At 34.3% G+C, this 13,693-nt stretch overlaps 1 protein-coding gene across 1 annotated transcript in view; it reads left to right on the forward strand.

Moving 5' to 3' along the window:
• LOC118753154 (sodium-dependent neutral amino acid transporter B(0)AT3) overlaps positions 1 to 5,182 on the forward strand; it is a 19,376-nt gene extending 14,194 nt beyond the window's left edge. Inside the window, exons 7-11 of the mRNA XM_036488022.1 lie at positions 4 to 270; positions 345 to 548; positions 643 to 800; positions 919 to 1,182; positions 2,506 to 5,182. Of these exons, the coding sequence (XP_036343915.1) occupies positions 4 to 270; positions 345 to 548; positions 643 to 800; positions 919 to 1,182; positions 2,506 to 2,704 (1,092 nt within the window). The 3' untranslated portion in view covers positions 2,705 to 5,182. The remainder of the gene's footprint in view (positions 1 to 3; positions 271 to 344; positions 549 to 642; positions 801 to 918; positions 1,183 to 2,505) is intronic.
• The last annotated feature ends 8,511 nt before the right edge of the window (positions 5,183 to 13,693 follow it).

Genomic DNA, 13,693 nt, shown 5'->3' on the forward strand with positions numbered 1-13,693 from the left:
CAGATTTTCTTCTCCTTAGGTCTTGCCTTTGGCGGTTTAATCGCGTTTAGTTCTTACAATCCTGCCAACAACAATTGTTATCGCGATGCAATTTTGGTTTCTCTCACTAATTGCGGCACTTCTATGTTTGCTGGAGTTGTCGTTTTTTCCGTGATCGGCTTCAAGGCCACATCCACATTCGATCGTTGCAACGAAGAACGACAAAATCTAATTGCGCAAAATAAAACGACGAATTTGCCAATTTGTGATCTCGAAAAAGAGTTGGCGAATGTGAGTGCGAAAACATTAAGCTGTTTTAATTAAAAAATTTATTCTTAAAATGTCCATAATTTTCTTGACTACAGAGCGCTTCGGGTACCGGATTGGCATTTATTATATTTACTGAAGCCATCAATCAATTTCCTGGCGCACAGATATGGGCAGTGCTCTTCTTTCTTATGCTCTTCACACTCGGCATTGACTCACAGTTCGGTACACTGGAAGGCGTTGTAACCTCGCTGGTCGATATGAAATTGTTTCCAAATCTACCAAAAGAATGGATTGTGGGTGTGAGTAATGGGGGAGATACATATGCTATTTTTTCACAAATTAGTATATAATATATACATATTTATTTATATTGTTCTTATTTCATAATTTTAGGGCCTCTGCTGTTCCTGTTGTTTGATCTCGATGTGTTTTGCTAATGGCGCTGGCAGCTACATATTTCAATTGATGGACAGTTTCGCTGGCAACTTTCCACTTCTGATCATTGCACTTTGCGAATGCCTTTCGATCAGTTATATATACGGTGTCAGAAGGTATGTATGTACTCACATACCTAAATATGTGATATACTTTATGAAGGCTTTTGTGTGCTACATGTCTCGTCCTTTTTTTACTCCCTTATCGCTCTTTTATTTACTGATTCTCACGCAGATTTTCCGATGACATTGAAATGATGACCGGTTCTCGGCCTGGCTTATATTGGATGTTTTGCTGGAAATATCTCTCTCCTTGCGCTATGATTACCATCTTGCTAGCGTCTTTCTATCAGTTACTTACCGAGGGCAGCAGTTACCCAGCTTGGATAGCGGCTAAAGGGCTCACCGAACAACTCGAATGGCCACACTGGTGTATTGTCATCGCATTTTTCCTGATACTCTCGTCAATATTATGGATACCAATCGTAGCGATATTAAGGTATGCTCAAGATTTGTATAGTTGCACATATTTGAAGTGGAGTTTCTTTGTGCGTAAATGCAAACATCGTTGTAACGAAAAAGCGACAAGTTCATTAGGCGCTAATTTCAAATTTTAATGAAACTAAACAGCTACAGATGAAGGTTTGAGAAAACGGGCGTGGTTAGGTTCGATTAAGAATATTTTTAAGGTAAAGATTAAGTTCAACAATTTTATTGAGGTTGAGGCCGTTTTTGATGAAACATATTGTGGAGAAACAACAATAACGGCCTCAAGCTCAATACAATTATTGAATATAATTGCTATAAGGCCACAAACAACAAAAACAGATAAAAATTAAAATTGAGATTTAGATTAAGATTGGGATAAAGATAAAGACAAAGATAAAAATAAAGACAAAGATAGAGATGCAGATAGAGATAAAAATGAAGTTAAGATAAAGATAAAAATAAAGATAAAGATAAAAATACAAATTGGGATTAAGATTAAGACTGAAATCAAGATAAAATAAAGGTTAAGACTTAAATTAAGATTAAGATCAAGATTGAGTTTGGGGTTGAGATGAAGATGAAGATTATGATTGGGATTGAGATTATGAAAAAAAATTGAGATTAAGATCAACATACATGTTCATTATTATGCGGAAAAATACTCTTATAATACGGTGAGCTATACGGACAATAGAAAGAAGAAGTTTCCCTTCAGTCGCGTATGGGATCCACACATATTTTTTCTTTTACGGGTATGTATAAACAGTGTAAATCCTAGTTTCAAACTTTTTGCAATATTAAAAAAAAATTCAACCAACTTTCGTAAAAGTTTCGAGCTTTTTAATAACATTTCTTAGACAAATTTTTAATCAGCAGCCCATGCAATTCTAGTATAATAAAGTGAAAGTTAAAATTACCGTTGATTATTTAGTCGCATTTACTTCCATATAAGGAATAAGCACATTTTTTTTTATATTAAAAAAAACCCGTAACTTCTTCTACAAAAAAAAATCTAAAAAAAAAACAACAGTAATTTTAAGCCATTTGAAACTTGCACCTTATTATATTAGTATGGAATTGCCTACAAAACTGCATACCAAAAATTTGTCCAAGAACTCTATTTGAAAAGTTTGAAATTTTTACGAAAGTTTGTGGAATTTTTTTAATAATGAACAAAGTTTGAAACTTGGATTTACACGGTTTTTGTTAAAGAATTCCCTATATTTATTATAAGAAAAAAACTGTGAAAACATGTCAATATGTGGTGCGACTGCAACTTTTTCGACCCCTGTACTATATTTTAACACCTAATATAAATTATTTTCTTTCGCAGGCTTTGTGGCATAAAAGTGGTAGAAGATTCCGATCCCGCTTGGTTTCCAGAAGCAGAACTGAAAGAGGTTCACGGCATTGTACCGCATGAGCCGACAGAAATCGAACGTTCGATATTCTGTTACAATATGGACGGTACAGAGGGCATGTGTTGTCCGAAATATGGCTTGCCAGAAAAATCGCTCGAAGAAGAGGAGTAAATAAATACAGAAACAAAAGGGGGAAAACTAGAAATTACTAAACATGCTAAAAAAAAAGAAAATACAACAAAAGAAAGTGCTGAAAAGTGAATTTCTTTCAAAGTACGCACTGAAAATTATAAGAAACCGTCGAAGAAAACAAAACAGAGTGAAACAAAACTTAAAAAATAAACACGAAAAGAAAAAAAATATATATTAAACATACATACATAATAATACCTATAAATAATTTAACGAAAACTGTTAAGAAGCGAACAGCAGACTACTTCAGCAAAAAAAAATGCATATTTGGTGTTCCGGTGGTCAAAGTGGTTTGGAGACTCAACTATACAATAATATGTTAAGTACTAAAATATATTATATACATACAAATACATATATGCCTACATATATATACCTAAATATAATGAGTAAGCTAAACCTGCAGCACTACTTCTAAAGACAATAATTTAAATGACAAAAAACATGAGTTCATAAGTTTAAAAAACCAAATTCCACTTGTAAGTAAACGTACATCAAAGGAAATCAAAAGACAATAATAATGTTCCGTAAAGAAACGGCAATCTCATTAAACACTTGTCGCATAAAAGGAAATCGCCAAAGTTAATGAAAAAAACTCTAAAATTAGCCACCGATTATAACTCTGTATGTGCGCATTTAGTTATAAGAAAAAAAAAACGCTGATATTCTATACTGGGTTTTAGGTTTTAAATAAATGTTTATGACTTTTTATTTCATGATAAATATCGAATATGTTTTTTTTTTAAACATGTTTTAAAAACATGGATTCGCACCCAATTTCATTCAAACTGAGCTATCGTTTTTAATTAGTTATTAATTATTTAATTTGTGAAACAATTTTAGAATTTTTGCTTGGGGCCTCAACCAAATAATGCCCACACCGAAGTATGCTAGTCGAATCCGATAAGGATTTTGCACCATATAATCAACATCTCATTACAGTGGGTTAAAGTTTACACATTTTTGACATTTATTTTATGTATACATTTACTTAAAATTTAACTATTTTCTTAGGAGTGCAAAACCCTGAAAAAATACATTCTCTTTCGAATATTTTAAACGCTTCCCTATCGCAAACTTCAAAGTGTCTACTTTCGAAGTTACGGAAGTTAGAATTGGGAGTGGTAGAAAGGCGACGAAAGGTACTTTTACTTTTGCGTTTTTCTCGAAACGACTTTTTCCAAACTGATGTACACAAAATCTTAAGATCTACTGCACTGATTTGTGCTACAATTTCTTTATAACATCGTTTATGGCGCTACTTTGGGATTTTTAGATTAGGGTTGTAAATAACAATCGATGTCTCGAAAAATTACATCGCTGGTAGTTCGATGTATCGCATTAAAACATCGATGTTTTTACCGATGGTTTTAGTAAAGCTTGCTGATTTTTTGAAATATTGCACACAATTTTCAATTAGACTTATATAGTATTTGTTAAAGAATGAACTAAATTTTTATAAAAAAATAACAAAAATTAAATACGAAAACAATTTATTGTTAAAAATAGTCAACATGTGGTGGGTTTTTATATTGAAACAAGGTGTAGTTTAGTACTGCATACGAGTTGTTTTTGCGGCCCGCCAGGCTTTCATTCGACGGCGAGTTTGTCGGCGAGTCGATACGAAGTTATTTGGCAAATTGGGTTGATGACGCTAAGCAATTTTACAATTTCACTACTTTTAAAGCAATTAAACTTTTTCTTACTTATTATTTGTTTATTGAAATTTACGAATTTATTAAAGGAACTTACTTGGACATGATTCCATGAAAGTACTCATTTATCAAACGCTCGCTCAAAATTTTAAAGCGCACATAAAATGAAATGGTTAACAATTAGTAAAGAAACACCTTCGATGTTTTTCATTTCGTTGATTCTCTATCTCTCTATTAACGGCAGGTTTGATATATTTCTACGTACTTCTACGGTACGCTGCGTACACATGCGTGGGTAACTGCCCTCTTAAACTATACATACCTACTTACATTAAAATACCACCACACAAATTAAGAAAAAAGCCTATAGCTCACTAACAATCAGTCGACTGATTTTTTCATCCTGGTTGACCCCCTATAAAATTTTCGGCATCATACTTTTGCAGAGCCTTTTAACCCTCTAACTGCCATTTTGAATAAGCTATGTCCTACAAGGGCACAAAATATCAATAATAGTAGCGGTTAAAGGATAAATTTCACTACATATAGGTTTCTGAAGACATAAATTCGATTTATAAATTACTTTTTAATTTACACCACCATTGCCGATATTTATATGAAGATAAACAGCGCACTGAGATTTAGTCATACAGTTGGAAGCTTCGGGTCCCCTTTGTAAAATGTCTTGCTAACAAATTTTGTAGAACATTTTAACCCTCAATCTGTAAATTTTCTTCAAAATAAGGCCAAAAATAATCACTATGGTTTGAGTTAAAGGGTTAAAATTTTCTGCGAAAACAAATTTTACTATGGATCACTTAACTATTTCACATGAAATATTCCATATCGGCCGCTGTGGTGTAGTGGTAAGCAGTGCGCGCTTTCACTCATCAGCACCTGGGTTCAAGCCCTGGTCAAAGCAACATCGCAAAAATATGGAAAAATGTTTTTTCTTAACAGCGGTCGTCCCTCGGCAGGCAATGGCAAACCTCCGAGTGTATTTCTGCCATGAAAAACAGCTTCTCCTAAATATACAATCGCCGTTCGGAGTCGGCGTAAAACGGTAGGTCCCTCCGCTTTGTGTGACAACATCAAGGCGCACACCACAAGTCGGAGGAGAAGCTCGGCCAAACACTAACATATGTGTAAGCGCCAAGCTATTATTATTATTATTATTATTCCATATCAAATATTAGAACATTGTTAATGTTTTAATTGAACCAGCCCAATTTTTTTTTAGAAATTATTCAAGGTATACATATGTATAGCATAGGTATATACATATGTACATATATATATATGTAGGTTTCATGACATTTTGATTTAACCCTTAACTGGCATCGCAAACTAGACATGCGTAAGAAACAAACATTCTATGGGGGTCGCTCGGTCGCCACGATACCAGTTAAGTATTAAATAACAAATTTACACAGTAGGCAAACAAACCGTGGTCAAAACATTTTCGAAAACCTTCAACTCCGCAGTTTGCATGCATTGCATAAATACATATGTACATAAATACATATACATACATACTTGATTATGGAAATACATACATATATAAATGTTGCATTTGCAGACCAATTTTGTTTTCTTTATTTGTCTTATTGTCTTTCATGAAAAAAAAATACCGGAACGCTTAAATTATCACAACAGACATGTGCGCATATTTCAATAATAAATATGAAACCACTGGAAATGACATATCCTATTTCATTCTACCTGCTTTAGTAAGTACATACATACATATGTACATATAGAGGCATATTTCCATATTTAAAAATTGACTCGGCATAAATATGTATGTACATATTTACACATAATTATAGGTCGTTATAAATGCATATCATCGCTTTTGCTGCTGCATAACTAAGTAAATAAATATCAATCAAATTTTGAAATTTGACAATTTTTGATAATTTTTTATTTTCATTTTGGAATTCCTGGCTGTTCTTTGAACTTGTCATATTTTTAGATGTAATGTAAGTAGTACTTAGTAAAGGATTTAAACATTTACGTGAATAAATATATGGCATATTCATACTCACATACATACATATGTATGTACATACAGTGGCAGTCAAAAATGGATGAATGGTGTTACGTTTTTAATATTTGCAATGTAAAAAAAACCGCAAAAGCCGCCAGCAAAAAAAAATATATATATATATATTAAAAATAAATGCGATTTTTTAGCCGTTCAAAACTTGCACTTATTTTACTAAAATTGGATGGATTTTAAATTTTTGCAGCATAGTTTCAGTCGTAGTTCTTTTGATAAATAGTCAATCTTGACAAATTGTCAAATGCACAGAATTCGGGGGTTAATTTCTGTTGGATCATTCTTTTATGTCTCCACGCATATATACGATGGCGGGCAAACAAATAAGGACGCGACATTTTAACAAGTTTTTGTTATTTTTATTTTGTCAATTAAATTTTTACTATTTTTTTTTAACTATTACACAAAAACCACGTATATAAGGCAAAATCTCAAACTTTCTACGAGATTTCCCGCGCGCTTTTTCATGGACCTTTTTTATTGAAACTTTTTTTATATTCAACAATTTTATTATTTTATTTTATTTTTATTTATTGAAAATTGTTGTGGAAAAATAAGAATAATTTACAGTATTTATATAAAAACTAATTATAAAACAATAAATATATAATCAAGGCTAAATAAATAGCGGCAGAATAGTTTCAGTTTTCCACATCCTGAAATCGCGGGATTACAGCTCCGGGATCCCGAGATTTTCACTGATTTAATTATATAATTAGGCAGGTTCTAGAATCCGAGTGAAAGTAGAATTAAAAACGAAAAAATGAAATCAAGTGAATTTGACATGAAAAACGAGAAATAAAGAATACCAAAAGTCGGATTCAGATTTTCTAAAATACTATCTAAAGGAATAAAATAGCCCGAATATATTTCCAACCCTAACCAACAAAATGATATATATCGTCACCAGACACGAATAAAAAAGGGCGAGTGTTTTGACTGCGAAAAAAATTTACGAAAAACTTCGGCAAAGAAAGAAATAGATTCATATCTGACAAGTAAAAACACTATCAGCTGATCGCTAAAAATGCCTAAAATTTCTTCCATTTCTATTACGATTTCATCTATGTAAATACACCAATACAAGGAATCAAAAACACACCCTGTGGGGAAAATCTCTAGTTCTGAACTGGTGCGCTTCTAGTACATTTAGACCCAGTACTGGTTCGCGATAAATCTCTTTTGCATGCAAGCAACTGGCGAATTTAACATGGCGATGTCCTAGGAAGTGTCAATTGGCCCCCGCTGCATCCCTTTTTCGATAGTTCCGAACTAGTCCTAAATTCGATAGTTCCGAAGCACAGAATAGAAGCGTATTTCAACGAAAAAGCCGTCGAACACATAACTATGTAAAGTAAACAAACCCCCCGCTGCATCCCTTATTCGATAGTTCCGAACTAGTTCTAAATTCGACAAATAAGATCTAGTTCGTTCTGAATCCCTTTTTCTATAGTTCCGAACCATTTCTAAATTCGTCACTTTAGATATAGATGTCTAGTGAAAAAAAAAACTGAAAAAAATTAGTTTTTTAAAAGTACCACTCTTCGCCGATTTTGGACTGGTGGGAATCTAGTTCCTATCGGACTAGTTCCTTTTTGGCGATAAAGACCTAGTACGGAACTAGAAATTTGATTCACTAGTCCGCGGTTTCCCTGCAGGGCACTTACAGCCTGCCAGAAAAATGGTAAGAGGAAGAGTTACGTTACTTATAGAATTATATGATGGTAGACAGTTGTATGTAGTCTATGGGAGGAAGTAGGAAACCGTAACGGAGTTAGATTGTGATGGCTTGCAGGTCATGAGGGATTTGATGGCAGTGAAAGGGCTGACATTCTCGCGAAGTGCGGAGCTTAACGTGACCGGCATGATTCTTAGCCTTTCTCGATCGGCAGCCATTGAAATATTTTCCCGCCGGAGCCGGCATCAAACTGAAGATCACTCCACAAATTTGAATAGATGCAAACCTTTGTTTTTGTAAACGAAAACCAAAAAAAAATATTCAGATAGCCAAACTGAAAAGTCCGAAGTCCATAGTCCATAGTGTCCACTGCATAGAAAAAAAGTAAAAGCTAGAGGATAAGCTCTGTTTTGCAATTTTTTTAAGTACGAAACTTGAAAAAAAACTATATTTTTTAATAGAACTGTAAGTCATATACATACTTTCCAGATAAGCAGATATGTATACACATCTACATAACTACATATAGTACATATACGAGTAAAAATCTAATTCTTGTGATCGCACATCAGAGTAGTACATATAGAAAACCAAACTACATATTCGCAATGAATCGGTGAATGAACTTATGACAATAAATAGACTTCATACGTACATACAACACGTTAAACTTTGAATGTTAAATCGCAATTCGTATTTGTTACATTTTTGCCAAAAATAGTAATAGTATGAATATACATATATACCCTACCTAGATCAACCTAATTAATTAAATTGTTCAACTTATGCCATTAATTCGGAAGTTAAGTACTCATGCTGTGTGTTCGATTACTATTTTAATAGCCTGTATGTTTGCATTTTACATTTACATACACCTTTATTATGTACATCCACATATTCTCGATGTTCGTGAAAAAAAAAACGCTGAAAATGTTTGCAATATATTTAATACAAAGAGGTCTCATCAAACCACTACAAATGTATTTATATAAGTAAATTAAAAGACAAAAAAAAAATATGTTTAAGTATGATAAAAAAGCAAGAAAAGTAAAAACTAAATAAATAATAGAAAATATACACTATATATGAGATAACGTAATTATATTTATGAAGAATGCCCATTTAAATATGTATTATTAATTGTTATTGATGTTCATATAAAAATTTACTCCTTCACATACCCAAACACGCATACACACTATCGTTCTTACATATGTATGTACATACAAATGTGAATTAGTATGTAGTTTTAATCAGTTTATAATACGTTAAAGTGTTAATTGCTTTTAAATATAAAGTAAATGTATTCAATTGTTAGTATTTTAATTAGCAACATAATAGGTATACATACATACACATACGCTTGTACTACGAATCTTTCATTAACAAAATATTGTTAACTGTTGTGTTGTAAATGCTTACAATTAGTTGAAATTTTTAGTTGTTGAAATCTACAAATTTATTCTAATCCCCTGTATTTATGTATATACAACATACATATGCAGTAGATACACTTACAAACAAACATATATATATATATACATACGTAATTACATAACTACATATAATAAAAGCAATTGCAAACAAAACTAAAATGTATTTATTAAATATATATAAGTAAAGAAGAATAAAATAATAGTATTAAATACTTACATACACAATATGTACTGATGACAATAAAAAAAATAACAACATTATTGAATTAATTAATAAAGATAAGTATGTAATTAATAAACTAGCTGTGGTTTTTTGTTAATGCGAGAAAATACGTAGAATTCTCGGTGAAGAGCAGTGTTACCATTTTGGTGCTTTTTGAGCTAGATTTAGCCTTTTATTTTTCTATTTAGCTCTGAAAATTTGGCTTTGGTTCCTAGCTCTTTTTTCAGTTCTTTTCAAATTATCTGATTGACTATTTTCACAGATTTCGTTAAACCAATGAACTTTGTTTATGTATTATAGACATTTCTGTTGCAGAGCCGGTTGCCTCTCTTTACTGAATTCGGGGGATTATCGAACTTTCGTTAGTTGCAGATAGTATTTTTTTTTTTAATTTGGCCATGACATCTCCGGGATATTTTTGTCCACTATAAGCGGAGTCCGTTATAACCGAGTCTATCTTCACCGAGTTTTTTTTTCATATATTTGAACTGGGACTTGACAAATAGGTACATAATAACAGAGTTTCCATCTTAAGCGAGGCCATTATAAATGGATTACACTATATTTGGCTTTGGTTATATGGCAACTCAGGCTGACAGGTAAGTCAATTAGTTTATGCTTTAAAATTAATTTTAGTGGCAATTATGTTCTTAAATAAATATTTAAAGAATCAATTTACCAAACCTTTTAGCAACGTGCGCGTGAGCTCACAACCTTTACGGGACAGTCATTCGAGCCCGAGTAGTTCAGATGACGTATGCTCTGCCCAGCGGGCAAGGTAAATTTAAACTAATGCGGATAATATTGTGTTATTAATAATTTGGACCTGAACTGAATTTAAATAAAAATTTCGATTACTACAAATGTGTTTATCTATTCTGAGGCTAAAAGTTTCCTGCATTATTTTACTACAAAAATTTAAATAATCGGTGGATATCTAGCATTTGAAAATAAAAAAATCACTTATTATTTTGCAAAAAATTCGTTGTTGGCGTATATTGAAAAATTCACCAAAAATCAGGATTTTACCTTTGTTTATACATTTAAAATTAGGAAAAACTTCAAAAAAAATGTTTAAGAAAAAATTCTATACGCACGGTATTTACTCAACGTTCAAAAGTGATAAAAAATTGGCTAAAAATCCGTACTTCAGCACCCTCTCCGGCGAAAATGTTTTGAGAGCAAATATTAAGTTGTCCGGACACGAACGGTGAACGCGCCTCTAGAGTCTTCAGGGCTCGAATCAAGGCATCCGTGATCGAATCAAATTTTATACAAAATTTCTTTTTAGCATTCGGTAGTGACTTCGCTTTTTCAATTCAAATTATATTGGAGAAACAACAACTGTCATTTTATTTTATTCGCTTCGAATCGAGTTTCATTCGATCACGGATGCCGCGATTCGGGCCCAGTTTTAGGTAAAGGGATTTTTGTTAAATACTTTATCCACGTGAAATACATTTTTTTTTTGTTGTTTTCTATAAAAATACAAGGCGAAATCATACAAGGTGATAGCAGGAGTACAAAAAGAAAAATTACTCTAACAAATTTTACGCACAATGCCAGTAAGAATTACAAAAAATACATCAATTTGACATTGAGAACCACCCAGGTGAAAGTCCAGCTGCTCTGGTAACACCATCTTTTATGAATTCGCCATGTTTTATTCTAAAAATATGAGTAAAAACTATTAAATATTGTTTCTTTTGAAAAATCTACCAACTTCAACCATTTTTTGAATGTAAAATCTACAACTATTAATTTTTTCGAAGTCCGTGCACTGACTACAACGTTTGTCGGTTTGGGTCGAAACCAGAAAACTTCGCTAATTGCCGGAAGACCGGAAGCAGTTAGGTCCTTCTGCACTTGGTCCTTCCATTATTTTCATGGGCACCCTTGCTTACGTTGTCCGGCCATGGGTGCGGAGTGGAAGGATCTTTTCACCGGAGCGTCGTAATACTTGCGTACAGCATGGCAATCCCAGCGCAATCGTTGTATTTTTATGTTTTTAACTATGTCCATGTCCTTAAAAAGCTCTTACAACTCGTCATTCCATCTACTTTGGTACACATCGGCCACGCGAACAGTGCCATAGATCTTGCGCATAATACTTCTCTCGAAAGCCTCCAATGCCTTCTCATTTTTGTTTGACGTCGTCCATCTTTCTGCGCCATATAGGAGGTCGGGTATGATGAGAGACTTGTAGAGCGTGATTTTTGTACGTGGAGAGAGGGCTCTGCTTTTCAATTGCCTACTGAGACCAAAGTTGCACCTGTTGGTAAGACTAATTCTCCCCCTGATTTCCAGGCTGAGGTGGTATTTATGCTTGATCCTAGGTAGACAAAGTCCTTGACTACTTCAAAGTTTGCCTTGTTCTTGTTCAACGATGGACCGACCTCTTTAGATTCCTTTTCTAAGCTGGAAAATGCTGGGCTTACGTCCTCAATTTCCAGGCCGACGACATCGATATCATCTGCACATGCCAGCAGCATCGTTCTTCTGCTTTATGTATATGGTGCCGCTGCGACTCAGATAGGCAGCTCCTTTAACGCTTTCCAGCATCAGAACAAAAAAGTCGCAAGATCGTGAATCGCCATGGCTAAAACCTCGTTTGGTCTCAAACGGAGCGGAGAGGTCCTTCCCAATATGAATGAAGCAGAAGGTTATGCTCAGCGTCACTCCACATAGCCGTATCAGTTTTGCGGGGATCCCAAATTTAGACATGGCGTCATATAGGCTGCTTTTCTCCGCGCTATCAAAAGCAGCTTTGACGCGCTGTGAAGATCTGGTCAATAGTGGACTTGCCTGGTCTGCCTGGTCTAATCTACCGTTTGAGTCCCTGTGGGGGAGTGAAAGCCGTAATGTCCTCTAGTCCGCTTGTATTTAATTTTTATATCTCGAAGATTCCCCCGAGTTTCCATTATCTCATACGCTGACAATTGCTCGATACTGACGGCAATGGAATTGATGACCTTTCTTTAAAAGAAAATGGTTGTCTCCAGGCATCTGGAAGCAGAAGCTCTCCCCAAGCACTTAGGAGTGTACCTCTATGAACTGAAGGACGAGGTCCAGAGCTACATATGTTAACCATTGGATCCTAAAACATATAGACTACCAACCAACGCCATACACCCGAAGACCATCACCACTTCACTAACTCCCGTCTCGCGAATCCCATCACTGGAGTTCAATCTCCAGAAATTGCAGAGGAAGAGCTTCAGCTGCGAATAGAGATTCGCCATATTTTGGCACAATTACGGTCAAGATACTGTAGGAGGTTAAACTCCTACCTATCCAGACTAGACCCCAACGTACATACATACCTTACGTATGTTCGGCATACGACACCAATCATTTATTCACATACACACTCAACTCAACTCAACTAACATGCATATCGCTTTTGTCGAAACAGCGATTTTCCTGCGCCTAAAGTTAGTTGAGCTTATGTAAATGGTTGAAAGATTATCCAATTCTAGGCAGGATTAAGTAAGCCGCTACAACAGCAAAAATGTACAGATCTTCAAGCGCTCTTCCCACTCTTTCCTATTAAAAATTTTAAAAAAATTTTATATCTTCTTCTTCTTTTTCTCCTTTATTGGCGCTGTAACCGCCTAAGCTATTTTCGCCAAGTCCAAAACAGCACGGCAGTCATTTCTCTTCTGTGCCAACTGACACCAATTGGAAATTAAAAGTGAAGCCAAGTCCTTCTCCACCTGGCCTTTCCCACGCAGAGGATGCCTTTCCGCTTTTACCAGCATCACGGCCCGCATTAAATACTTTCAGAGCAGGAGCGTTTCAGTCCATTCGAACGACATGGTCAAGCCAGCGGAGCCGCTGAATTTTAATTCGATGCACTATGTTGTATATCGATGTATCTACTAAAAAAACTTCTTTATTAAATAAAAGATTCA

This window comes from Rhagoletis pomonella, unplaced genomic scaffold, assembly GCF_013731165.1.
Source record: "Rhagoletis pomonella isolate Grant_MI unplaced genomic scaffold, Rhpom_1.0 Rhpom_scaffold_00002, whole genome shotgun sequence".
In the NCBI taxonomy this organism is placed as follows: domain Eukaryota; kingdom Metazoa; phylum Arthropoda; class Insecta; order Diptera; family Tephritidae; genus Rhagoletis; species Rhagoletis pomonella.